Genomic DNA, 26,817 nt, shown 5'->3' with positions numbered 1-26,817 from the left:
GCTCTTTTGATGGCTGCATCTGGCTCGCAGACAAATCTTTAATAAAAAAAATAATAACATTAAAAACATAAAACATTCTCATGTATTACAATCCATTCATTTCCTACCGCTCATGTTCATGGTTACGGGTGGCTGGAGCCAATCACAGCTGTCCTCCAGGACAACACCAAATTTTCATTGAATAATGCGTAATGTACACGGGTCGTTGTATGGCTCTTATGGAATTACATTTTAAAATATGTGGCGTTATTGGCTCTCTCAGCCAAAAAGGTTCCCGACCCCTGATCTAAACGGTTGAGAGTCAGCCACAGAACATTCTCTTCCATACAAGCCTTTGTTTAAGTCCTCATGCTGCTCTGCCTGCCCAAACCTCGCCCCACCCGCCTTCCCCTGAATACTTGCTGTCAGGTCCCAAGGTGGATGCCCCCGCCTTTTTAAAAGCTTGCTTGCCTAAGATAGACATTTTCTGGGTGCAACCACATAATTTATACTTCTCCCTGTAAGAATGTTCTTTGTGTTTGGCTTTCCCATTAGGATGTATATTTGTCAAAGGCAGGGATTGTATCTTATTTTTCCCGTGTACCCCTGGTGCCAGGGCCCCCTGGCATGTGGTGAAGGTTGAAGTGTTTGTGCTTGAAGGAGGGAAAGATGAAAAAGCAGTGTGAGGTTTCAAATGGAAACCGATCAAGCGCATATCTGTCCATCCTTTATTAGTCAGATTTTTTTTTTTTTACAGGGACAGAGAGGAGTCAGAGAGAGGGATAGATAGGGACAGACAGACAGGAACAGAGAGAGATAAGAAGCATCAATCATCAGTTTCTTGTTGTGACACCTTAGTTGTTCATTGATTGCTTTCTCATCTGTGCCTTGACCGTGGGCCTTTAGCAGACCCAGTGACCCCTGCTCAGCGACCTTGGGTCCAAGCTGGTGAGCTTTCTTTGCTCAACCCAGATGAGCTCGTGCTCAAGCTGGCGACCTCAGGGTCTCGAACCTGGGTCTTCCACATCCCAGTCCGATGCTCTATCCACTCTGCCACCGCCTGGTCAGGCTATTAGATATTTTTCAATCCCTCAAATTATCTGTGATGTTAAAAATATGTGACTAGAGTAATCTTTGCTCCTGATTGTCCCATTGTTCTGTTGTTGCTGTAAGCAGTGTAAACAGCACGCAGACCCAGGTTTCCCACCTGTCTCTGTAAGAACTGGCTGTTCTTACCTCACTTGCCATTTCCAAAATTATCAGCATTATCAAAGTCACGCCATGTTCATTTTAAAAGAGGACAGAAAAAGTATCTGCCTGGCCAGATGCATCAGCTCTGGAGTGCTAGCCCATGATGGAAATCATCCTGGTGGATTTGAAATCAAGCCATTACCCGAAAATGATCACACTGATTGTGTCACCCCTCTTCTTCAGCCCCTGTCGTTCACGCATTCTGGCTGACGGTGATAAAAGGCGGTCCCATCAGCCTGGCGTGCGGCCTCCCAGTGGTCACCGCGGCTTTCGTCCCCTCCTCCCCTGCCCTGGCCTTTGCTTGTCCTCTGCACCCCAGCCATGCTTGCGGGGTCCCCGCTAGCTCCTTTGACCTGGTGACCTTCTGGAATTCCCTAGTCCGGATGCCTGCCCACTCCTAGGACATTAAGAAGCCGCCTCCTTCAGCAGATCCGCTCCTCATGCCCCAGCCATTGGCTCCATCCGGACAATTGCGCCTTTCGAGACCCTTTGCAGCGTCTCACGTTTACTCTGTTGCAGTTTTATGATGATTGAGCTGCTCTGTGATGTCTTTTATCTCTTCGTGTTTCCAGCCCGGTGCTGACAGACCCGGGGGCAGGGGTCTGATGTAATTTTGTCTGTGTCACCAGCACCCAGCCTCAGGCAGATGTGCAGCCTCTGCTCCCTGAATGTAGAGTGCATGGATCTAAGCGGGAAGGTGTTGCTTCATTCATGTCCTTGCGCTCTTTATGCATGACTTCTGTTTACCACGGCCTGGCATGGTCCTGATGGCATATATCTGGTCTCAGTTGTTTTAAGTTCTTTCAGGTGTCCTTTTGCAATATTAGTCTTGTAGGGCCCTCTTACAGGGACGGGCTGTAGCAGTCACCGGCAAATTGGAACGTTTCGGCACATTCTGGCTACAAGTTTCTAGGGACATGTTGAGAACATGTTATTTCATTGCACTTTGAGAGGTTCTTTTTCCTCTGTGCATTGCTCAGAGTTGTTCAGTAACTTGGCAGCTGCTCTTTTTGTCTGGAATGTGCTCGACATTGAATAGGTGCTATCAATGCAGAGATTTGAAAAGCGCAGTTTCTGCCCAGAAGGGTCTGGTTGAGGAGTGAGGGAGATGCGCAGATAAGCAGGCGATCTGAATGCAATGTGAGGCGCTCTTCCATACAGGGGAGCCCAGGGCACATGGTGTTGCAGACAGACGGCTTCTGGAGAGTGAACTCTGAACTGATTCTGGAAGGACAGGAGGAGGGAGGCTTGAAAAAGAGTGGCATTGTTTTTGTTTTTGTTTTTTCCAGAAATCTGTAGTTCATCTATTTCTTTGGAATAAGGCCCTCCTGCAATGTGTTTTTAAATGGGAACCGAGGACAACATTCGCATGTAATTGTCCTCACTTTGCGGGTCCCTTCAGTGACTGTGGACTTGACCTGGTGCTCAGGACCACTTATGGTCTACTCTCAGTTTATCTTTCCAACTACAGGTATAGCTTGTTAATATTACCCATCAGGGGGGTGGTAAACTATGGCCCTCAGATCAAGTTCGGCCACTGCCTGTTCTCATACAGTCCATAGCTAAGTCTGGTTTTTAGATCTTTGTAAAGGATTGTGAAAACTAACTGACCAACCAAACAAGAGAATATGTTCTAGAGACCTGCAGAGACTCGCACTGTCCCCGGGGCCCTCTCCACTGGGCTCTGTCTACGCTGAAGTGCGTGCTCTCTAAGTGTCCCACCTCTGCGGCTCTGCCTTTGCTATTCGGTCTTTTTAACATGTTGTCATCCACTATACTTTGAACAAACTGGGCATTTATTATGCATGAGCCACCATTCTGGGTTCTGCGAATATAACGGTGACAGACAGTAAGCACATAGGAAGAAGCTCAGTATGTCAGTTGTGAAGATGAAAAAACCATGCCAGCTCAGGAGGAAGTCCTGAGGGCAGCACAGGGACCAGCCATAGGATTCCTGGAAGAGACTTCAGTCAGAGGGACCAGCAGTGGAATGGTGCTGAGGGATGCGGGGAGGCCGGTGTGCATGGGGTGCAGTGACGGTGTGAGAAGGGGGCGGGTAGGATTAGACAGGCAGGTCCTGGAGGGCCTGGTAGGGCATCTGAGACTGGGTTTTATTCTTCCTGAATTAGGAAGCCATTAAATAGACGGGAGTAGAGGAGAGATGTGATCAGATTTATGCTTTCACAATATTGCTGTGCTACTAGGTAAGGCTGGAGTATCCGGTTAACCCCAGAATCTCAGTGGTTTAACAGCAAAAGTTCGTATTCCCTCACACTCCCTTTCTGATGAGGGACGGCAGTGAGCTCTGTGGCACAGAGTTGTTAGGGTCTGGGCTGATGGACGCTCCACCCCCTGGGACCTGCCCCCTCCTCAGTGGCCATGGCTGGGACAGGAGGGAGACTGGGTATGTGGGTTGTTTACTGTGTCGACTCAGAAATGACATGTCACTTCTGTTCTGATTTTAGAGGAACGTGGCTCATCCCAGCTGTAAGGGGCTTGGCAAAGGCAGTGGAGTCCGTGGGAGGCTTGTGTTTGGTGGTTCCCACTCTCTCTGTAGTCAGGGGCTGTTGGAGCCCTTGCAGTACCCGAGAGGTAACATGACGTGGAGTGGAGCGGCGTCAGTGGAGATGGCGGGAATTGGGCAGAGTCTGGATATATCTTGAGGGAGACCCAGGAGGATTTGCAGATGTCATGGATGGCTCCTTAATTTTTTCCACTTTCCACCATCTTATCTCCTATATTAAATGTGATTTCTTTGAGCCTGGTTCATATTTTTATCTCATTTTTCTAAAGGGCCCGGAAAATAGATGTTCATTACTTATTAACTGAGTAATAGAATAATTTAGCCACTTATCTTTCAAAATCCATATTTGAATAGCAATTGCAAATTGCTGTCAGGGTATAGTTTTCAAAAATCTTTGATTGGTTATTATAGTAATGATGTGTATGAATGACATGTTCATTCTGTGGGCTTCAAAAAAAACCCAAACAAACAAAACAACCAAGAAGGCTAAGACTAAAGGTACCTTATGCCTACTAGGGTTAGTGAAGAAATTGCTGTTTTCCACTCTGGTGCATTTTTTCAATCTTATTCTTTTACTTCATACTTGTTTCATCACAGAATAAGACAAAGAAAATAAGTCTACTAGCTGTAAATTCAGTGTTAAACTTATACTTCTTTTTTTTTTTTTAATTAAGTGAAAGCAGGGGAGGCAAAGAGACAGTCTCCCGCATTCGCCCCTACCGGGATCCACACAGCATGCCCCCATGGGGCTATGCCCTGCCCATCTGGAGTGTTGCTCTGTCGCTCAGCAACCAAGCTATTTTTAGCACCTGAGTTGAGGCCATGGAGCCATCCTCAGCACCTAGGGCCAACTTGCTTCAGCCAGTCAAGCTATGGCTGCAGGAGTTTAGAGGAGGAGGAGGGGGAGGGGTGGAGAAGCAGATGATCACTTCTCCTGTGTGTCCTGACCAGGAATTGAACCCAGGACATCCACACAGGCCAATGCTTTACCACTGAGCCAACCAGCCAGAGCCTAAACTTAAACTTCTTAAACTCATCATGTAGTCTTTCAGCAAAATTGAAGAAGTGAAAAACTTAAATGCTCTGTTAAATGCAAAGAATGACCAGTGAAATAAAAGCCCTTGCATCTTTTATTATAATATTTTTCTGCATCTTAGAGGTCTCAACTCTCTCAGGAAAAATAACTTAGGATTGCTCTATATTCTTGATAAATGTCAGGTTATTGAGTTATTTTGAAATACCATTAAAAATAAGAGAAAAAAATCTTTTTAGATGACACTGGTGAGGAGGTAAAAATATACTGCTCACAAAAATTTCTGGATATTTTATAGCTTCATATTAAGTGACAAAATATCTCCTAATTTTTGTGAGCAGTATATTTAAACTTTGAAAATACTTACTTGCTTCTCATGGCCAACAGCAAGTTCTGGGAAAGCACAGAGCTCAGTATGGACCTAGACTCAGTAATGCTGAGGAGACAGGGCCTACATGTGTGAAGGGGGTGGATTAGGTGCTTAGATGTTGGAGCAGAGGGCTTGCCAATGGACTGGCTGTCGAGGCTGAAGAAACAGATGAGTCCCTGATATCTCGGCATTGAAACGTGACTAGAAATTTGCCTTGCATAGAAGAGAGAGCGGAGTGTTTCACTGAGACAAGATATATAACGACACCAGCGAATAATGAGGAGTCTGTGCATCTGGAGCTCAGGGTGTGGGTTACAGTTATACTGGGAGGCTAGAGGGTTAGCTGGGGCCAGCTTCTGAAAGCCCTTCAGAACCGTGCTAAGGAATCTGGGAAGCTTAAAAGAGGTTTTCCTAAAAGGGAATTACATCACAGATCTATTCGGAAGATAAAAAACTAACAGGTGGGAGATGGCCTATATATTATATCAGTTGGTCAAATTGCAATCCGGCTTCTACTTATGGAGCATAGTTTGCAGATTGCTTTGCATATTATCTCATTTAATTTCTTACCAACCCTTCCAGGGGTTGCTGACAGTGGCAAGTTAAATTTTGGGCAATGGGGATTGCAGGAGGACCTATCCAAGGGCAGAGAGACTGTTGTTTCTCCCAGAACCCTGTGTCCTGCACATGTGAATGGCCTGCCCTGTCCCCACTTTCTTGCCAGGATGTTGTTGAAACTCTTCCCTACCCCATAATAAGCTAGGAGAATGTAAACATTTAGCCAGCTGGTATAGCCAAATAATTCCCCAAGCCCCATAGTTCTTGGGGGGACAAATACAAGTGAATAGCAAGGAAGGATTCCTTACACTATAATGTCATCTGTCCTTGCTTTTGTCAGCATTCAGCCTGTGTGCGTTCTTTCATGCACCCTGACCCAAGTGGACACTGTCCGATGTGGTGGCAGAGGGCTCTGAATTCTGGCTGTTGCTCTTCCCACTCACATGATGAACCCCAGCATTTCACTTAACCCACTGGGGCGCCATCTGTCCGTCTACATAATGGGGGAAGCAGGGAGGTCTGTTGAACTAAACATAAATTTCTAGTATCTTGCATTTCTCAGTCACAGAAAGGAACAGCTTGGGTGGAAAAAGACAATAGCATAACTAATACTTGCGTCGATAGCTTCTGGTTTTTGTCTTATGCCCGGGTGGTTGAGGGCGGCAGTCTGGTAAGAAATGGAGCTGCAGAATTTGTTTTGAAGCTGCATTTGCAAAACAAAACACTTAGTTACAATCCATTTGGAAATGGCACTTTCCCAAAGATACCTTTCACCAATATCTACATGAGATTACGGAAATGTTAGCCATTGTCTGCATTATAATAAAATATTGAGTCAAGTGACTTGAAGGGAATTGAATGGAAATTGAGGGTTGGGAGAGAGGCGCCTTCGGAGCGCTCCTGCTGCTGAGCATCAATGCTGGTGCTTACTCTTCAGAATAATCAGACGTTCAATGACCCATTTAAAGAAACTTTTATAGGAACTATAAGATTTTGTCTTAGGACTCTTTATCTGTTGTTCTTTTTAAAAATCAACCGAAAGTCCTTCTAAGGTTGTAATAAATGTGCTTTGGTAGTTGACCAGAGGCTAAATTTCAATATCCAACTCAGCACAGATCAACGGGTATGCATCATGGCTCAGAGGTGTCTGGTGCCTGGTGCCATTTCAAAGTGGGTTATGTTTAGACTTAATTTTGTATTCTTGAGGCCAAGTGTTCTTAATAATTTAATATTTTTAGAAGAATATAACCCCTGCATACTTAACAAAGTGGGTGTCACCTATCAGAATTCAGTGAATACTTGTTGAGCAAATGAGTGACTACAGCATTATTAGAGAAAATTTGGAAGGTTGAGAACAAAATGGCTCATAATCCCAACATTTTAACATAATAGTCACTACTTTTGTGTGCGTGTACAGGCATCTATATATATATTTATCCTCAGCCATATGCACAAATATAGTTCAGGTTTTACTGTAAACGTGTAAATAGTTTTATGATTTCTGATTCCTAAAATTTAACATTTTATGGTAAATAGTTTGTTATACTCCTTTTGTAATGCTAATTTTAATGACTGGCTAATATTTTATTTAATAATATCTCATAAGCTAGTTATCACTTGTCTTAATATCAGACAAGATTGCTTTTGAAGTTTCATTTTTGTCATCTTATTTCAGTTAAAATTTATGCCTATACTATCCCCCCCCTTCACTTTGGACTCTTTCCTTTTAATAAATGATCGGAACCAGGAATTACAGTGGTGGGCATGACTCCTGATTTTCTGCACTATAACTGGTATTTTATTTGAGAACTAGTTTTGTCAAAGCATTACCTGTATTTGGATATTAGCATTTTTTAAAATACCTGTTTACTGATTTAATAGTGCAAATGATATTTCACTGTTTCTGTTGTCTTCATAGGAGAAACACTAGTATAACGAAAGTCCTACTCATTGTTAAAGCAATGTATGTTAAAGTTTTACTTTGTTCTTTCTGTCCCACTGATACCTCATTAAACATTCCATGTGTTATAATGTATGGCAGGTTTGCCTCAACGGTTCTTCTGTACTTTCTTTTTTAAAGCTGTCTTTGGAAGCACGTAAAGAGATCACCAGCAAGGCTATTAAGACAGTCAAACATTTTATTGAGAAGTCAAGGAAAAGAAGTTCAGAAGAGGATGATCAGGAAGCTAGAGATTCTCAGGTGACCTATTCGGATACCCTGAGCCACCTGGAGAAGTCACTCGCTCACCTGGAGACGCTGAGCCACAATTTCATTGTTTCCCTGAAGAACAGCGAGCAGGTAATGAGATGAACACTGTGTGAGCTGGTCGCTCAGATCCTTTCAGCGTTTTCCTTCATTTATCTTTAACGCTGTATTAGTAGTTCTGATAGGGTTTTCAATATTGCAGGTACCCTGGGAAATGCTTCTCAAGCCTTTGTCTTTCTACCTCTTCAGCCTCACTTGATCATTGTTTTCACTTTAAGAAAGATTTTAGGCCACTTCACACAGTTGATCACCTGAGAGGAAGGAGATGAGGAGATGGAAAGAGAGGCCCCGGGGTGGTGCCAGCAGCAAGGGAGGGGTCCCCAAAGCTGGCGAGGGAAGGCAGGGGTTTGCCAGCTTGCTCCTAACTGGCAGTGCTATGCTCTCTAAATGAACTGTGGTAGATTTTTCCCCTTGAATTAAAGAAATAACCACCCACGCTTCTTTCAATAGCTTTTGTTTTGTTTTTAATTGAGTCTACTTATCTTGTTTTTGTGTTCTGAGTTTTCGAGGTAACTATTATTGGTATGAATTTTTTTGGCTAGTAAAATTGTTTCTAGTTTGCTTCTCCTTGAGACCCTTGTAGTGTCCCAGAAAGCGCCCCCCTGAGTTTCGGGAGCCCCTGCCCACGAGGAGGTCTCAGGGCCCGGGTGTTAGCTGCACAGGACCCCCCAGGGCCTTTGGGTTTGTTCTGTATCGTCAGGCAGAGCAGTCATGGGATTGTTGGGGCGGTCTTTCCTGTAACTGAAATGTTGACACATCAGTAAATGAGTGGTTTTCCTATAGGTGAAAACGTTTTAATATACAAATGTTTTTAAATTAAAATGTAATGTTAGGGTAATGAACCTGTGAGGGCCCACTAACCTCCTCTTTTATTTTTCTTAGATCTTACATGTATATTGAATTGTATTCTTGGCTTGTAAAAATAAAAAATAAAAGTCCTGAATAGAGAGCTCAGTCAGTGGAGCAGACTGCAGATGTTGAACAACTGAAAGATGTAAAATGCACATGAAACTCACGCATGCAGACCCCTCATAGAAAAGAGAGTGGGGGCAGTTCAGAAGTTTGATAGCAATTTTACTTTATTTGTATTTTTCAGTGCCTGTTAGCCCGTCTAATGAATAATATTAACTAATGGTATGAGCAGTCTAGAAGCCTTCGCAGGGAGCAAATTGGCTTTATCAATCTCGGTTTATCCTGCTGACATTGACAATGCTAGAGTCGTAATTACGAGAGCTAGGGTAAACGTTGGCTGTTCAAATGATTTCTATATACTTGCTAGTATAAAAATTTTTTAATGAAAAAATTTAAAATAATTGTCTTATTTATTTCTTAATCAAATATGTTATATTCAAGAACTGTCATTACTCTTCTTGGACCAAGTATTGTCTTTCAATGAGCAGAATCGAGTGTGGGGCGAAGAAGGTTGTTAACAAAACAGCCGTTTGTTTCAGCAAGGCTGAGACTTAAAGGTGCCGAATGGCTACTTGTGAATGCCACTCAGTCAGACCATGGACTGTCTGTATAGGAGATTCTTTTGGTGCCAAAATTGGACATTATTTGATTTCATTAAGTTTCCTTTCATAGCAAATCCTGAAATAAACTTTCAAGGTCATACTTTTGTTTTTTAAGTTCAGGCCTTGATTTTTAACCTCTAATTTTGTACCCAGTGAAAGAAGTCTTACAACTCAAGAAGTTTAGTGCAGTCTGAAAATCTTCATCCTACAGAGACTCGGGTCCCTCTTGTCTCAGTAGAGATACTAGAAAGTACCCCGACTAACTCACAAGTCTTTCTTTCTTTCTTTCTTTCTTTCTTTCTTTCTTTCTTTCTTTCTTTCTTTCTTTCTTTCTTTCTTTCTTTCTTCTTTCTTTCTTTCCTTCTTTCCTTCCTTCCTTCTCTCTCTCTCTCTCTCTGTCTCTCTCTCTCTTTCTTTCTTTTTTAATTCAGAGAGAGGAAGGGAGGCAGAGACAGACCCTACTTGTGCCCCGACCAGGATCTACCTGGCAGGCCCACTAGGGGGCGATGCTCGGTCCATCTGGGGCCACTGCTCAGTTGCAACCAGAGCCATTTTTTAAGAGCCTGAGGTGATGCCATGGAACCATCCTCAGTGCCCGAGGCCAACTTGCTCTGATTGAACCATAGCTGCAGGAGGGGAAGAGAAAAGGGGCGGGGGGAGTGGAGAAGCAGATAGGCACTTCTCCTGTGTGCCCTGACTGGGAATCAAACCTAGGACTTCCACATGCCGGGCCGATGCTCTACCACTGAGCCAACCAGCCAGGGCCACACATTATTTTCAATAGAAAGTTTGACAATGGGGAAGATGGCAAAACAAATCTCATGTGCCGGACTCCCAGCTTCAATGGTTAAGAAAATGTGAGCAATCTTATTTCACGCATACTCCTACTTGCCCCCACCCTGCTCCTTTATATTATTTTAAAGAAAATCACAGTCATCTTTTAATTTTACTCATGAGTACTTCCATGTCTATTTCTAAAAGATACATTTAAACATAATCATAGCAACATTACCCCAACCAAAAATAACTACTAGTAATTCTTCAGTATCATCAAATATCTAGTTAATGATTCATGTTTTTTTGTGGGTTTTTTTCTGTGACAGAGAGAGAGAGACAGAGAGAGGGACAGCTAGGAACAGATAGACAGGAAGGGAGAGATGAAAAGCATCAATTCTTCGTTGCGGCACCATAGTTGTTCATTGATTGCTTTCTCATACATGCCTTGACCAGGGGGCTACAGCAGACTGAGTGATCCCACGCTCAAGCCAGTGACCTTGGATTCAAGCTGGTGAGCTTTGCTCAAACCAGATGAGCCCGCGCTCAAGCCGGCAACCTTGGGTTTCGAACCTGGGTCCTCTGCATCCCAGTCGGATGCTCTATCCACTGTGCCACTGCCTGGTCAGGCCATTGTTTGTTTTGAGAGACTAAAATGTACATTCAAGATTACTTCTCAGACTACAAAGAAGCTGGGAAAGTGTTATTCACATGAAGTGACCCTATTTGGTATACTGAAAACAATAGCTGGCGTCCTTATTTGTTAAAGTATTTATTGTCACATTAGTTTTTACAGATCTTATCAAAGATGGATGGCAATGTGACATGGAGCTGGGGAGGGTGCCTTTTAGATTCTAATCCCAATTCCTTTAGTGGCTAGTTCTGTGATTTTGATCACATTAACATCTTTGTTCTTCAATTTCCTTTTTGATAAAGTGGAGCTAATTAAAGCCCATGGAGGAATTATTCTAAGGGTTCAATTAGATAGCATATGTTCAATACCAGGGTCTTTGCAGCTGGTACTCCATATATTATAACTGTTGTGTGGTTGCAGCGTGATAATATTAGGAGAGAACCTTGCCTTCACTAAGCATTACCTGTGCCTGACATTGTGCTGAAGGGCTGACTTTCATATTATCTCATTTAACATTTACCATGCCCTCTATTCACAAGAACCTGTTGCCGGCATCCTGGGTTTACGGGTTTATGGGTTTATGAATAATGACGCTGGAGATCCCAAAGGCCCACTAGCATGTGGCAAAGCAAGGATTTGCCCTCCAGCCAGGGTGCTTCTGGAGCCCATGCCACTAACGGCCTGTAGGCACTCTGCAGTGTGGTTTGTGGTTGTCATGTATTTGCTTTGAGAATCTTTTCAGGGTTTCACTATGTACATGTACACGTTTAATTTGTATTGCCTGTCTAGGAGTTGAATACAACCTTTTTTTTTTTTTTCCAGGAAACGCTGCAGAAATACAGTAACCTCTATGATCTGTCCCGATCAGAAAAAGGGAAACTCCTCGATCAAGCCGTGGCCATGTGTTTAGATGGTCAGCCTCTAGCGATGATTCAGCAGCTGCTGGAGGTGGCCGTGGGCCCTCTTGACATCTCGCCCAAGGACGTTGTACACAGTGCAATAATGAAAATCATTTCTGCGTTGAGGTAAGTGATAAAAGAGCCATTGAGGGAAACGGGAGGTGATACTCTGCCAATAACAGTGCCGTTTCATGATTGTTATGAAGATAAGATATCATCATGCATGTAGAAGCACTTCATAAACTTTGAAGTGTACTGTGTAGATGTGAGAGCTAGATTATTAGATTTCCCAAAGTCTTATGTCTTGAGAATAGAGAACCATGAAAAGTGTTTCATTATCTATCGGTATTGTGTATGATCTGCCAAGAAACCAGTTAGCTTCTGGTGAGACACCCCTCACTCCAAACCATTCTTGAAATAAGGGAAAGGCCAAAATGGCAGGTGAAACAGCTAAGTGTCAGGCTTTTGAGTGAGCTCAGTCTGGGTGGATTTGGGGATCTTGCCTTTTCTAATTTCCCTTCACATAGCAGTGGTAAAGGGGTTCCCCGAGGCTCCTATGAAGGACTCAAGGCAAGGTGAATTTTGCCCTGAAAAAGTAAGACTTCTCTTAACTGTCATAGGACATTACTTACCTGCAATGAATGGCAAAACAGAAGACAGCAAAGGCACACACGTGCAAAAACGACAATTTAGAAATTCTAACTTTATATCGATATGCTGGTGTCTTTATAGGAATGCATCCAAGATGGTTAGAAAAGAGAGGGAGGCTAAGCTAACAGAATAATGAGGCATCAAGTGCTTTCTGTGAATAATGCAATTAGGTTAAAAGATTTAGTTGTGTTTAATTCAGTCTTCTTTGAAGCATTCTTTGTAATTCTTTATTGCTCCGGAGGTACTTTTTGATTAAATGCATGTCAGTTTTTGGCTGCTGAACTGAAATCAAATGAGTCTTTATCAGTTTAATTACCCTGTCTCATGCCGTTTCCACCTTAAAGCTCTGAGGTGCCTGGCAATTTTATATATGTGGAGAAATAAAGTGTCACATTTTTTAGAAATAATAAATGCCAAGTTAATAAAGTTTTGTTTTGTTACTAGCATTTGTTTTGGTGGTGGTGGTGGTTATAAGAATGACTTCCTTCTTTCAAATGATGAGTGATACTTATTTGCCATATATTTTTCTTTTGATTCGTAGTTACCTTTTTATTGTTTCTCTAATCAAGGTTTTATAGGAAGCTCACAAAAATAAACATTTTGAAACATTTGTGCTTGATGAAGTTAGTTTATTTCCTAAAAATTGCACATTTTCACTAATGATTAAAATAAAATGTGCTGTTTCTTACATGTATCAAATTCTGACATTCATTGTACTTCTCCTTCCTTTGCTGAACCCAGTCCTACTAAAGGAAGATTTGATTTGGTTCTGATCTAATAAATGTTATACTTAGCATACTGAAGAAATTCAATAAATGTGAATTAAATATTTTAGCAGTGGAAGGAAAGGGAACATCAGGAGTTCAACTACCTCTTTTTCAAAGGAAAAGAAACTCCTATTGACAATATCCATAACACTAACCTTTGAGAAAGTTAGTAAAATTCATTAGGTGTTAAATAGCAGAGGCGTGAAAATAACTGAACCCAGCAGTTAGTTTAAATCATGTAACTTAAATTATTCAGAGAACTCATCTAAAATTTCTGTACCCTCTGTTGCATTTTCAAAATTCACTAGAGTTTCAGACATACACGTTTGTATAATGGGCGTGATAATAGTATCCGTCCCATGGGCAGTTGGGACTGTTAAGTGGCAGAATGTATGTGAAACACTTACCGGTGCCTGCTATCTATGAAGTACCATGAAAATGTGAATGTTTTTATAAAAAGGCCTTTTGGAGAATTTGGATGATTATTACATAGGTGATGTTTAAAAGCGCTCATATATTTCATGTTCAATAAGTGCTTTTTGAATGACAGGCTGCAAGCAGGTTTTTTATTCTCTTGATAAGAAGACACAAATGTATTAGACTGCGCGTTCCTTCTGGAAGAAAATGTTCTGTTTCATGTCCTTGCATCTCACACAGGGCTTAGAACCTCGTAGACTGCCTCTACCTGGACCGGCTCTGAGCCCGCAGGGTACGATGCCACACACGCTGGGTTATCCGAGTGTGGACGCCAAGCTCCTGCCTCAGGCTTGAATCCTCTTCTCAGTCTCTTCTCCTCTTCTTCCCTCCACAGCGGAGAGAGTGCAGACCTTGGTGGGCCACGGGATCCACTCCAGGTCCTGGAGGGTGTTGTTGCAGCTGTCCATGCCAGTGTGGACAAGGGGTAAGATGGGAACAAGCGTCGCTCTCATTGAATGCTTTTCCTCCGTCTTAGAGTGACCTTGCATATCCATATGCATGAAGGTTCTAAGCTAAGCAGCATTTCCAGGCTTTCCGAAGACAGAGCTGAGCTCTCCCTAGGTCACTGAAAGGTGTTTTTGCAGGTGTCTCCTCTGCCCGGCCCTGCGGTTTCTCTGGTCCTTTGCTGTGGGCCTGCGGGTAGTGAGGGGCTACACAGCTGCTGCTGAAGGCCTTGGGTTCTAACACAACTCAGTTATGCTCTGCATGTGTGGTGAGTGCCACGCATGCTCTGTGCCGAGTCAGGAGGAGTCACATGCGGGTAAGAACAGCCTCCCACTCCGAAGAGCTGGGAGCGGGCCAGCTTGCCCGTAGCCTGCTTAGGTACTTAGAGTGGCGAGTGCTGTGCAGAAAGTGAGGCCGAGGGGCGGTTTCCTCTGCTGGGGAGTCCGGGTGGGGTGCCCCGGGGTGACATCGGGCTGGCCTCCCAAACCAGAGCCTGTCAGAAGGAGGCGGTGGATGATGGGACTCCAGGCTGAGAGACAGTGCCCGGCAACTGCAGAATCAGCAGATGGCACAGCCCAGGCATGCTGCATGGAAGGCTCCCGGTGCGTTCTGAAGGGCGCATTTCCTGCTTCCCTCCAATCATAGCTGTAGTCAGTGCTCAGCCAGCCCCTGCCAGCTGCTGTGGGCAGCGGTGCTCCCAGGTCCCGCGGGACGAAAGGGCTCTTCACAGGCGCTGCTGTAAGCCCCCACCCAGTGGGGGTCTCTCAGTCTTGTCCTCTGGGGACAGCTCAGACAGACAGAAGAATCCATCGTGGGGCTCTGCAATACAGCCTGGTGGTTAAGCTTCGATGTCCAAAGAGGGAGACATTAGGGGTTGGAAATACAGAGCCAGATCTTACGTTTTATCCCAGAAGACAATTACAAGGCTTTTTAACAACAAAAAAGTCTTCATAGATTTATTTTTTCCTTAAAAAGAGAAAGAGGAAGAAAGAGAAAGGCATACCTTTTATTCCTGGCAAGTACTTTTTGAATCACAGTTTAAACCTGAGACCTTCGCCCTTGCCAACAGTGTGCCTGGCAGCTGATGTGGGGGCTCCGGCCCCTTTAAAGGGACCTCTCAGGTCACCCGTTACCAGCCTGACATGACTGCCTAGCCTCCTGGAGGCCGCACCAGGCCTATGTGCCCCTTACCGTCCCTCAGGTAACACAGCAAGTCTCCTGTCCCAGCCCTGTACCAGCACTCACTGCCCTCTGTGGCATTTACTTAGATAGTAAGTCACCTCTTTTCATACACTCTTTTCTCTCTCTCTCCCTCTCTCCCTCTCTCTCTCTCTCTCTCTCTCTCTCTCTCTCTCTCTCGCTCGTAGGTTATACATACGCCATCCCATCACTGGCAGGGAGATTGCATAGAAACATAAGAAGTTGGGTATGCATATTAATGGCTACCACCAAGTATTGGTTTGGGGCTTAATTTTTAGGCATTTTAGGCCAATATCAACATGTCCTTCCTATTTTTTCATATTGATCCCTTTTAACCTCAGCAGCCCCTGCCTCCCCCACGAAGGTCCTGGTCCCTCCTCCTGCACCTGTGCTGCGTGTAGGTCACATGCACCACGGCAGACAGGCCACAGTGGAGCCTCAGCCGCCTCTGCAAAGAGCCTGCCTTTCTAGCTTCCCCGCATTCTGGTCTCCAGACACCAGAGAGGAGTATGCTAGGGAGTTGAAATAGTGTCAGAAACCTTTTATAACATCTACAATTAAAGATGAGATTAGGTAGTTAATTATTCAGAGGCTCATACATATTAATGTTACGAGTTTGTATGCTTTCTCCTGTTGTTTATGTCTGTCTATAGCAGCATATTTGGAGAATACAGTTGTTCCTCTGTATTCATGGGGGATTGTTTCCAGTATCCCACAGATACCAAAATTTGAAATGCTGAAGTCCCTTATATAAAACGGCATAGTATTATAATCTATAATTAGTATGTATAATCTATAATATAGTATGTAATCTACACACATCCTCCCATATATTGATACTTTAAATTATTTCTGGATTACTTAAAATGCCTACTATATTATAAATGTTATATAAATAGTTGTTATACTGAATTGTTTAGAGAATAACGACAAGGGAAAAGTCTGCATGTTCAGTACAGACACAGCTGCCATACACCTCTACATAGCACACATCAGCAAGTGTGACTCCCTTTTCAAATACTTTTTGATCTGTGATGGGTTGGATCTGTGGATGCAGAACTGATGGATACAGAGGACCGACTGTGGAATCTCTATTCTAGTTTGTGTTAAGTATTAATTAGTTCATTAGTTTACTGAAGAAAAGCAGGTATTTTTAAAAATTCAGTAATTAAAATATTTTTAAATAATATATCCATTAAAACAAGAATTAAGAAATACTACCACACGTTAAAATTAAAAAAACCTAATAAATATTTATTACTTTATGCCAAGACCTTTGCTGTTCAGTAACTCACTTAATCCCCAGATCAACCTTGTTATACAGATACCATTGTGTCCTATTTACAGATTAGGAAGTGAAGTTCAGACGGGTTATATAACTTATCCAGGGTTCCCCAGGGAAGGGCGTGCTATGCATTTCTCTGACCGTAGCCCGTCTCCTTCTGACATTGCAGAGCCCAAGCCAAGGGCAGTAACGCAGTGCTTCTCAAATGTCACTGTGCATCGGAACTGCCTGAAGACCTTATTAACAGACAGATTTTACTCAACTAGGTCTGAGTGAGGTTTGAAATTCTGTTTGTTTTTTAAAAAAATTAAATTTATTCGTGTGGCATTGGTTAATAACATTATATAGGTGTCAAATGTACAATTCTGTCATCTGTATATGGTATTATGTGGCCACCACCCAAAGTCAAATCTTCTGCTGTCACTATATTTGACCCCTTTACCACCCCCCACCCCTCTTTCTTCTGGCCGTAACCACCATACTGTGATCCAAGTCTGTGAATTTTTATATGTTTGTTTTTCTTAGTTGGTCATTTGTCCTGGCCACATATGAGTGAAATCACGTGGCTCTTGACATTTCCTGTCCAACTTACTTGCTGGCTAGCCGGCGGCAGAGCTCTGAGGGCACGGTCATAAGACGTCACTTCCCTCAGCTGTCTCTCCTCTTCCCCACGCTTCTCCCAGCCTTGGCCCTATTTTTGCCTTTTTTTTTTTTTTTTTTTTTTTTTTTGGCAAACTCCCTGCTTTCATATACCTGTAAAAGAATTTCCTAACTGGAATGACCCAGAAGCATTACCCAGTATATGAGTGATTCTCAAAAGGATGTGCAGAATTCATTCCATTCACAAACACATAATTAATGAGGAATTTCACTGTGTACTAGTCAAGCAGGAAAAAAGATTTCCTTCAAAGCTATTGGGTATTTTAGGATTTTTTGTTTATTTAAATTGCTGCTGACCCACAGTACCAGCTTCAGCTGCCTTTAAAGCCATATGTGTGTCGAACAGTGTCAGATCATTCAGACTCCATTGAGCTCTTTGATATTACTTTGGGACTTCACATTGTTTTTAAAGCACAGAAAAGACAAAAAGAAAAGGAAAGAAGAGCCCACTAGAGCAAATTAAACCGCAGTTTCTTCTTACTCTTCCCGCCCTGTGAGACCAAGGGGATCATTAGATGTTCTGTAAGGAGCACAGTGTTCTGTGACATAGCCCAGCTGAAAGCCATGGCCACCAACCAAGGTGGCGGGTCCTCTCTACCAGGCGGAATTGGACGGGCCACCCCAGGCCGTCTATATGACTTCACAGTCACAGCCTCTGCCCCATTACAGCGAGATGTGTCCACGCTTTTACTGACCAGTGAACCTCAGGAAGATATTCTGGATTGGTGTACATTTAAGAGCAGCCACAAAGTGGCTACTAATTCTAATCAAAAGTTAAGATTTGAGATTGGAACTATACGCACACCAAAGTTACTGCTTTTCTAGAAATTTTTTCTTTTAATACAACTTCATAATTCTTTGAAAATAATGCATCATGGCGTCATTTATTTGCAGTTCTTCTTTATTCTCTGCCAGTTGCCGCAACTTTTCCTGGCCACCAAGGCGTGTGTGTTCCCCAGCGCCACGTGCAGTGATAAAGTTGTGTGTGGTGGGCGGCCAGTGCCTCACTGAGGCAGGGCCTCGGTAGCCTGTGAGTGCCCCTTCCTGCCAGCTCACTTCCCACAGTGACTGGCTTGCCCTCCCGCCCTTCTCCCCGCCAGCCCTCACTTCCTCCCTTCTTCATCTAGCCACACTGTTCAAATTCATATCATAACTTGGAGAAGCGTCACCCTTATTGATTTTTTTTTGAGAGACAGGAAGAGAGCGAGAGAGAGATTAATTTATTGTTCCACTTATTCATGCCATCATTGGTTGATTCTTGTATGTGCCCTGACCAGGGATCAAACCTGTGATCCAGCATGCTAGGATGGCATGCTAACCAACTGAGCTCTAACCAGTTCTGGCTGAAGAAGTCTCTTTTAAAGTCTTTTTGTTCCATTATATTATTTCTTTGAAGGCAGAGGCTTTGATGTGCTGATGAAAACAGTGACGATTATGCTGATGATGGTTATTATTGCAGTACGTCCCCCATGCCCCACATGGTGCTGGGCTTATATACATCTTCCTGGTTTCACCAGTTTCTCCAAGGGGCACACCCTCACGACCTTTGCCTCCTTAAAACAAAAATGACGACATTCACGAATTTTGTTAGGCAAGAACGGGGCCAGGATTCACGGGTTCCTCAGTTTCCCCCCAAAATGCTCTTTTCCCTGCCCCAGACTGCCTGTCCACTTTGAACGCGTAGCAGATACCAGGGAAACTGGCCTTCTCCTTCCTTTGCATCCGAGTGCTGCCGTTTCTGACACGTTGAGGGGACGCTCAGGCAAAACCAAAAAATGACTTTGTAAAGTTAGAAAATGTTTATGCCAGTTGCCCACAGCATTTTTTGTTGTTTTTTTTATTCCTAAATACAGATAATACATTCTGTTTTTTAAATTTATACCACCATAAAATTGTATTGCTAACTATACCTACTTAGTGCTGTGATTTTCAGCTGGAGAGTTGCAGCACACCGGTGTGGCGCTGTCTGAATCCGTCAGTGCCTGACTATGTTGTCAGGGGCCTGACCTCTTTCCTCTGAGATTGTTAAATAAGAAATGACAATAGCCAACACAATAGCTATCTGCTATGAATGAATCAAAATTATACCTATTTTTTTCCTCACAGTGGCAAAAAATATATATATTTTTTGGTGTGCCGCAGAATTTTTTTTTTTTTTTTTTTGCATTTTTCTGAAGCTGGAAACGGAGAGACAGTCAGACAGACTCCCGCATGCGCCCGACCGGGATCCACCCGGCACGCCCACCAGGGGGCGACGCTCTGCCCACCAGGGGGCGATGCTCTGCCCATCCTGGGCGTCGCCATGTTGCGACCAGAGCCACTCTAGCGCCTGGGGCAGAGGCCACAGAGCCATCCCCAGCGCCCGGGCCATCTTTGCTCCAATGGAGCCTTGGCTGCGGGAGGGGAAGAGAGAGACAGAGAGGAAGGCACGGCGGAGGGGTGGAGAAGCAAATGGGCGCTTCTCCTATGTGCCCTGGCCGGGAATCGAACCCGGGTCCTCCGCGCGCTAGGCCGACGCTCTACCGCTGAGCCAACCGGCCAGGGCCTGTGCCGCAGAATTTTAATAATTAGTTTATGTATGCCATGAGATGAAAAAGGTGGAAAATTGCCGACTTGTGTCATTGTAGAATTTTATTTTCAGAAGTTTTAAAAAATTTCTTGTGGTCTTCTTGGGGCATTTAATGGGGACCCGGCCTGGGTGATTTATTGCTAGAGGCCTTGTAAGGACCTGGTTGCAACAAAAGCTGTATAATTCCATGCTTGATCATGAGTCCCTCGGGCCTTGTGGGAGCAAGGCTTCTGATGAGTACCCTCTTAGCAGTCAATAATAATTCATTGACATCATCATCAACTAAGTTGTTTTCCTGAGATGGCCCACTTGGGATTACAGGCAAAGGGATTCTAATACTGGGTAGAAATATGTACAAAATATCTCTTCTCTGAATCCTTTTAGGCTTCAGAGATCTTTAACACCCCATTGTTCATATTTTCGCTTTAGGGCGGTAGGAAATCTGATGCTCAAACCCCATACTGAAATCCTATCACAGAGAAAAGAGGTGGGAAAGACACGGGGCTTTGAGGTTGGAAGGATGACCAATGTTTGTGGGTGTATTACACCACAGCCATGAGGCCTCACTCCTTGTCTGTAAAACGGAGTTGACATGTGCAGCGTGGTTGACATGTATACTGTTATTGTATAATTGAAATTATAAGGAATGTAGATCTTAACAGTTCTCATCTCAAGAGAAAAAATTTTTGCAACTATGTTAGGAGATGGATGTTAGCTAAAGTTATTGTGGTCATTATTTTGCAATATATTAATAGTATATACATATATCAAATGTTTTATACCTTAAACAACTAATACCAATGTTATATGTCAGTTTCTCAATAAAAGGGAGAAAAATTAAAATGGAATTTATAATATCTGCTTTGCATAGTTACTGTCAGTAGTGATAGCTTATATAAAATTACTGGAATGATGCCTGACACTACTATTATCTTTAATTGAAATAAGTATACTATTTATTAAACTTTGCATAAGAAATAGAGTAGCTAAGGACATGTCAATTAATGATTACTTTCATCAGCTTTATATAACTCTTTAATATACTGTACTGCTCACAAAAATTAGGGGATATTTCAAAAAGAATATGAAGCAATAATAAAAGAAGCATTTGATTTTTTTATTAAACAAGAACATCAGAAAAGCAAAAGACAAGTCAAAGGAAGTTGATTGATTATGCAAATGAGATGCAAAACCAACTTTTATTTCATTGGTGAAAATGCACAAAAGACTGTAAGTACTGGAGTGTCTGCACATTCCCTGATCCCCTACTTTTTGTGGACAGTGTATTTAAAAATTATGTTTATTTTACATAGTTTTTCAAAAGCTAATATGGTTTGCTACGTATAAGTCATTCAGAGCCTAAGTTTTTGTGCTCATGGAAAAAAATAAAGTAACTCAGCAAACAAGTGTTTAAGGCGGTCACCTCGTTAGGTTACTGGAGTGGGAAACAAGACTTAGGAGCTGGCATCTCACGCTTGGTTTCGCCGCGCAGAGAAGGGCTGGTGTCGGCGGAGGACCTGCTGGAGTGGCTGCGGCCCTTCTGTGCTGATGACGCCCGGGCAGTGCGGCCCCGCCCCCATGTGCTGCAGGTCCTGGGGCAGTCATTCGACCTGGCGGGGGAGGACGGCAGGTTGCTCACGTTCTTCAGGACGGAGGCCATTCTCAAAGCCACGTGGCCCCAGAGGCAGGTAAGGAGCACAGGACAGGTTTTCAACCATTTTCCCTGTTAACAATAACGACGGGTCATTTCTTGATTACTTTAAACTGCCCTTGAAGGAAATAATCAGCATGGTCATACAGACTTCCAGTGTGTTTGTTATCAGTCTAGCTATTTAGTGGTCAGATCTGTGCAACAGAGGCTGTGTTTATGTTTCCGTATGCTCGAATATGCATGAGCAGAGTTGATGATGTCTTCTTACCTGACCCGTGTGTACCGTTTGCCTCCCATAAGCCCATAAGGCATAAGCAGGGTTTTTTGCACCGTCAGTTAATTGTGCTGGCTTGCCCTTTCCCTGGAGAAGTGCCCATCCAAATGGAGATGCATGTGCAGTGTGGCTAGCTCATTCTTCTCTACTCTGCCTGGGCACTCACCTGCTCTCCCTTCTCTCTGGACCGAGATAGGGTCCATGCAATGTAGCGACCACACAGGATCTTAGTTTCCCCACATGGTCTGCTCACCAAGGCACACTCAGTTCGCCTTTTCTCTGGAACCTTCCCTGACCCTAATTGAACTTCAAATCCCACACATTTGAACTTTATTTATTATTATTATTATTAAAAGTTGTGTCTCCCCACTGTAGTGAGAGCTCTGGAGCCCTGGGTGGGGGTACTTATCACCATCTTTGAATCCCTGGAAAGATGGTGTGCTCGTGCTCAGAGCGTAAACACTCGGTGATTGGGTAAACGGGCATGCGAATTCCTACGTCAGAGCAGTATGGTCGCTGTTGAAGTTTGACTTCACCTCTAAATTGATGTATCCTAAAAATATGCTCTAAGAGCTAGCTACCTCAGTCTGGTGCTTTAGCATGCAGAGGACACCATGTGCCAGTGAAATCAGAAAAGAAGTCTTCTCAGATCGTCTGATCTGCAGTAGGGTTTCCTGGAAGTTGGACTCCAACCCGAATGGCCTTCTAATTTTAAAGCTTCGCTTCATCATTTATGTTTATATCCTCATTATTACACCGAAAGAACAGTGACTTTCTTTCCTTAAAATGAATGAACATATTCTTGAGCCTCATCTCAGGGCATCTTCATAACTATTGTCTTACATATTATTCTTTTCCTCTAGGAGATAAATAGGTGAGTACTATTATCTATTCTTCAGAGTTAGAGAAATTAAGATTCCAAAAAGATGGACTTGGCAAAAGATTTTCCATTGATGCCAGAATGCTGAAATGGCTTGTATTAACAATCGCTAATACCTGAATCATATTCCCTGGGAAGCACCATGACCTTACTGACATATTTCATTTCAACATTTCACCTTGAATTACCTCAGGAGATCACCAGGAGCCTTTCCAAAGAGCAGACTGAACATAAACACCATAGGCGGTGAATACACGCCACGTCCTTGACATAGTAGATGTCAGAGGTGTGCTTGTTTTTGGCAAATACGGAGGTTTCTGGAGCATCTCTGAGGCAAGCTCTGAATTTGTCCTGTGGTTTTTGTCACGCAGAACTTGGAATTCTGGCACCCCCAGAAACAAATGGAGGTCCCCGTGGTAGTGTGCTTTACTGACGGCACCTCCATTGTTCAGCCTTCTCAGTTTCATCTTCCACGAGGGCCGGAGCCGGTGGAATGGTGAGGCCACTTCTCCGCACGGAGCCCACTGCACATTAGGTCAGATCTGCACACCAGAAATATGATGGGAACCAGGGGAAGGGGGACGCGCCCATCCTGTCTGTCACCCTGCAGCAGCACTGTAGAAGACACACTTTAATATCTGGGCCCAAACACTTCAGGAATAATATGTTTCATTTCAGCGTTTTTAAATTTCTAATTATTCTAAGAACCTGTTGCAGCTTTTGTATGATCTCAGTGATTTCTGGAGACTTCTGAGATCTTGATTCTTTGCAGCTTAACTTTTTCCAGTGCCGCATGGAAGGCCGGCCGGTACAGAGTCCCTTCCCATGAGCTTTTCTGGATGGACTTGACCTCGTGGCACTGAGCGCACCGCCTTCTCTCTCTTGCAAGGTCCTGTGCCGCGCCTCCTGTCCTTCCTGCTCCAGGCCCCCTGGAAAACATCTCTCCCAGATGCCTCAGCTCTGGTAAACGTCATCTCTTGTCCCCCTCCTTTTTCCTTTCCCATCTGAGATCAATTTCCCTGTTCTTGGTGGCTAATGATCTGAGTTTCTTAAAGTATTTGGTAGTGGAAACAAAACAACCAGTTTGCCTGAGTTATGCTCTTCATCTGTACTCATCTTGAAAACAATTAGTATCTCATCCTCTTATTCTTTTAAAAATGAAGAATTCTATGTGTGTGCCATTGCTGATTCAAACCTGTTTTTGAAGGGCAGGCACATTTGGTGGGGAAACTCTGGCTTATTATATAAAGACCCGCCAGCCACATGGAGAATGAATGCAGAAAAGCGTGGCTTCAGAGTGGAGGCAGCAGCAGCCTCTGGGACATCACACAGCTGTGCCCCAATTGGAAATTGAGTTCACCCCATTATTGTTTGTTTTGAAACTGTGTTACCTTTCACCAGAGCGGTGGAAAGGTGAGGGCACTAGTGGACAGGGACACATGCGTCTCTGCCCTCCCTCCACCATTGTTTTATTATCTAGGAGAAGATTCTTAACTGTGAGCCTGTAGTTACTGGGTGTGTAAAGCGGAGCCTCGAACTCGAGCTGGAGGATGGGGTCGTCTCATCTGTCATTTCTTCCACACGCACTCAAGTGCTGTCTTCAGTTTTCCATTCCAAACACCTGGAAGACCCCAAAATGTTGATTTCCCTGGTTCTCTTTTTTTTCATTTCTCCCTTATCTTCTTCTCCATTCTCCAAGGTGATATTAAGGATGGAGGTGGATTCTTAGAGATAAGAATAGATAATGGTATTGCAATGTTCAATTACCAGAAAATGCGGAAGTGCTACCTTTGCTGTGTCTAGTAATCCTCTTAGGCAGACTTTGCATACATCAAAGAGGGACTTAATATTTAATTATCCTCGAGCTGCCCAAAGTAGTGGCCCCGCAAATCAATGTTGCTGGGAAACCAGCCAGCTCCTGCAAAATTAAGCCCGGAATCCACAGAGCCTGCCACCTCACTGGTGCTCAAGGCCAGTGGCTTCCAGTTTCCTAATGATTAGTTAACAGAATTAAAAATTCAGAGGCCCTCATTTTTCAACAGTTTGAGAGGCCTCTGTGTCCGGTCCAGCAGTGGGCCCAGCTTGGGGAGGCCGGGGTGGGGGTAGTGGGAAACTGGAAGTGGAGGTGGAGGGGTGGGCATGCTGAGTAATCCCCTGGGTACAATTTATCTGAGTATTTCAGGTTTTGTAATTTCCTAGTTAACTGGTGCATGGAAAATGTGGGTCAAAATACTGATGTTTCCTTAAAATATTCCGTACCCTGTCACCTCAATATATTTTCTGTGTTTTTATGTAAAAAAAAAATAAGGGGGATCTGTGGCTTGCAGTTTGCCTTTTGAAATGTCAGTGTCTGAATTGATAGTTGTAGCTGATCACCAGACAGATTTAGTTTGAGACAATTTCTAACCTCATGTATTTTGCCTACTTGGATATGTGCAGAAACATATCTACCTTCTGGTCAGAAGTCAATTGGGCCCCCCTTGCCAAAAAAAGAAAAAGAAAGAAAAGAAAAAAAAACCGCACATCTTTGTCAGAGCTCCAAGAAGAGTAGAAAAGTTTAGTATACAAAGCTATATTTAGTTTCTTAAAAAGAATTTAGTTTCCTTAAATGTCTTTAAAGCTAAGACCCACTGCCATAAATTATTTGCATGATCAAATAAAGGATAATACTTGATGTTAAAAACATGTGCACACACACGTTTACTATATTCCTAATAGCCATGAAGTCAGATTCCTAATACTAGAGGCTCGTAGAAACATCCAGTCACATCTTGTAGAAAAGGAGATGGCTATCCAGAAAGGAAAAGTTACTCCCCAGATGTGAGCTTAACTGTCACCAGATCTGAAATGACTACATCCTGAATTAGTGACCTAATCACAATGACCATTTTCATTCTCTTCTAATCACTTACCACCATCTGCTAAGTTTCTCCTGCCTATACTTGTATCCATCTACCTATTTAGTATATGGTGTCTGTCTTCTTTTATTAGAATACGAATTCCATGAGAACAGGGATCTCCAAGGCACTCATTAAATATTTGTTGAATAAATGAATATTAAATCTTAAAAACGCATCCGAGATCACCTTTAAAATGGCAGGGTCAGGACTCCTGACATGCAGTGGGATGTGCCTGCCATGCACGGTGCAGGGTTAGACCGTGCCCCCCCCCCCCCCCACAAGCAGAGTCGTTTGCTTGCAATAATGGAGAGGTTTCCTTATAGGGTGGCCTGGTGCTTTTAGATTGATACTGTTTTATATTAATTTGCCATGATGTACTGACAGTGATTTCTGACCGGCAGGTTGCTCTTCGTGTGGAAGCAAACAAGTCACAAGCGTGTTTGTTCAGATAAGAGCGAGAGGTCTGAAATGTTTAGAGCTCAATGTGCCTTTTTTGCTAAGACGATTAAAGTAGAGCAGGAGCAGCAATGTTTATGGTGTCCTTCAAATATTTGAAGGCCTTGGGAGCCTCTTTTTATGAGTAATGGGTTCTTCCCTTTGAAGACTCGCCCTCTTGTCCCTGGCCTCATTGGAGAGGAGGGGACTGTGGAATGTGTACTAAGCACGCGTTACCGCATTTAATCTGAAGCGATCTCGCACGGTGGTGACCAGGCCTGTGTTTTAGATGAGCTCGTGTGGCCCATTTAAGGTTACACTGCTTGTGAATGATAGAACCGGAATTCACACCCAGTCCTGTGTTTCCGGTCCTGCCTGTTCCACACTTGTTTCCCTTTGCCGGGTGGGGGTGGGGGGGATATTCAGCACTAATATGTAGAGTCCGGAAAGGGCGCTCTGCTGGTCTTTTTCTCTGCACTGTGAATCTACAGGGGTTGAATGTGATTAGGTGTGAGAAATCAAGAGGAAAGAGACCATTGCTTCATCTTTTAGTGTGTGCACTGTCCTGATAGGTAGCACTGTAGGCGTTAACCGCTGCTCAAGTGAAGCTTTCTGGAAAATGCCATGCTGGGTGACAGCTGCTGGCAGGGAACGCTATGTGGCATGTCCACCCACCGTTCTTCAGGCATGGGCTATGCCCTTCACTGTGCTGCACTCAGGCAGCAGAGAGACAGGCAATTTAGTCGTGTTTGTGAGTTCACCACGCACTAGTTCCATGACCTTGGACGAACTGCTCAACTTCTCTAAACCTTAGTTTTCTTG

General features: G+C 43.6%; 1 protein-coding gene across 1 annotated transcript in view; it reads left to right on the top strand.

Annotated features, from left to right (window-relative positions):
- NBAS (NBAS subunit of NRZ tethering complex) overlaps positions 1-26,817 on the top strand; it is a 352,849-nt gene that overhangs the window by 287,284 nt on the left and 38,748 nt on the right. Inside the window, 4 exon segments of the mRNA XM_066234551.1 lie at positions 7,796-8,014; positions 11,726-11,928; positions 14,032-14,121; positions 21,348-21,543. Of these exon segments, the coding sequence (XP_066090648.1) occupies positions 7,796-8,014; positions 11,726-11,928; positions 14,032-14,121; positions 21,348-21,543 (708 nt within the window).

This window comes from Saccopteryx bilineata, chromosome 6 (assembly GCF_036850765.1).
Source record: "Saccopteryx bilineata isolate mSacBil1 chromosome 6, mSacBil1_pri_phased_curated, whole genome shotgun sequence".
NCBI lineage: Eukaryota > Metazoa > Chordata > Mammalia > Chiroptera > Emballonuridae > Saccopteryx > Saccopteryx bilineata.
The sequence above is the reverse complement of the archived record's forward strand: the minus strand, read 5'-3'. Positions and strand labels throughout refer to the sequence as shown.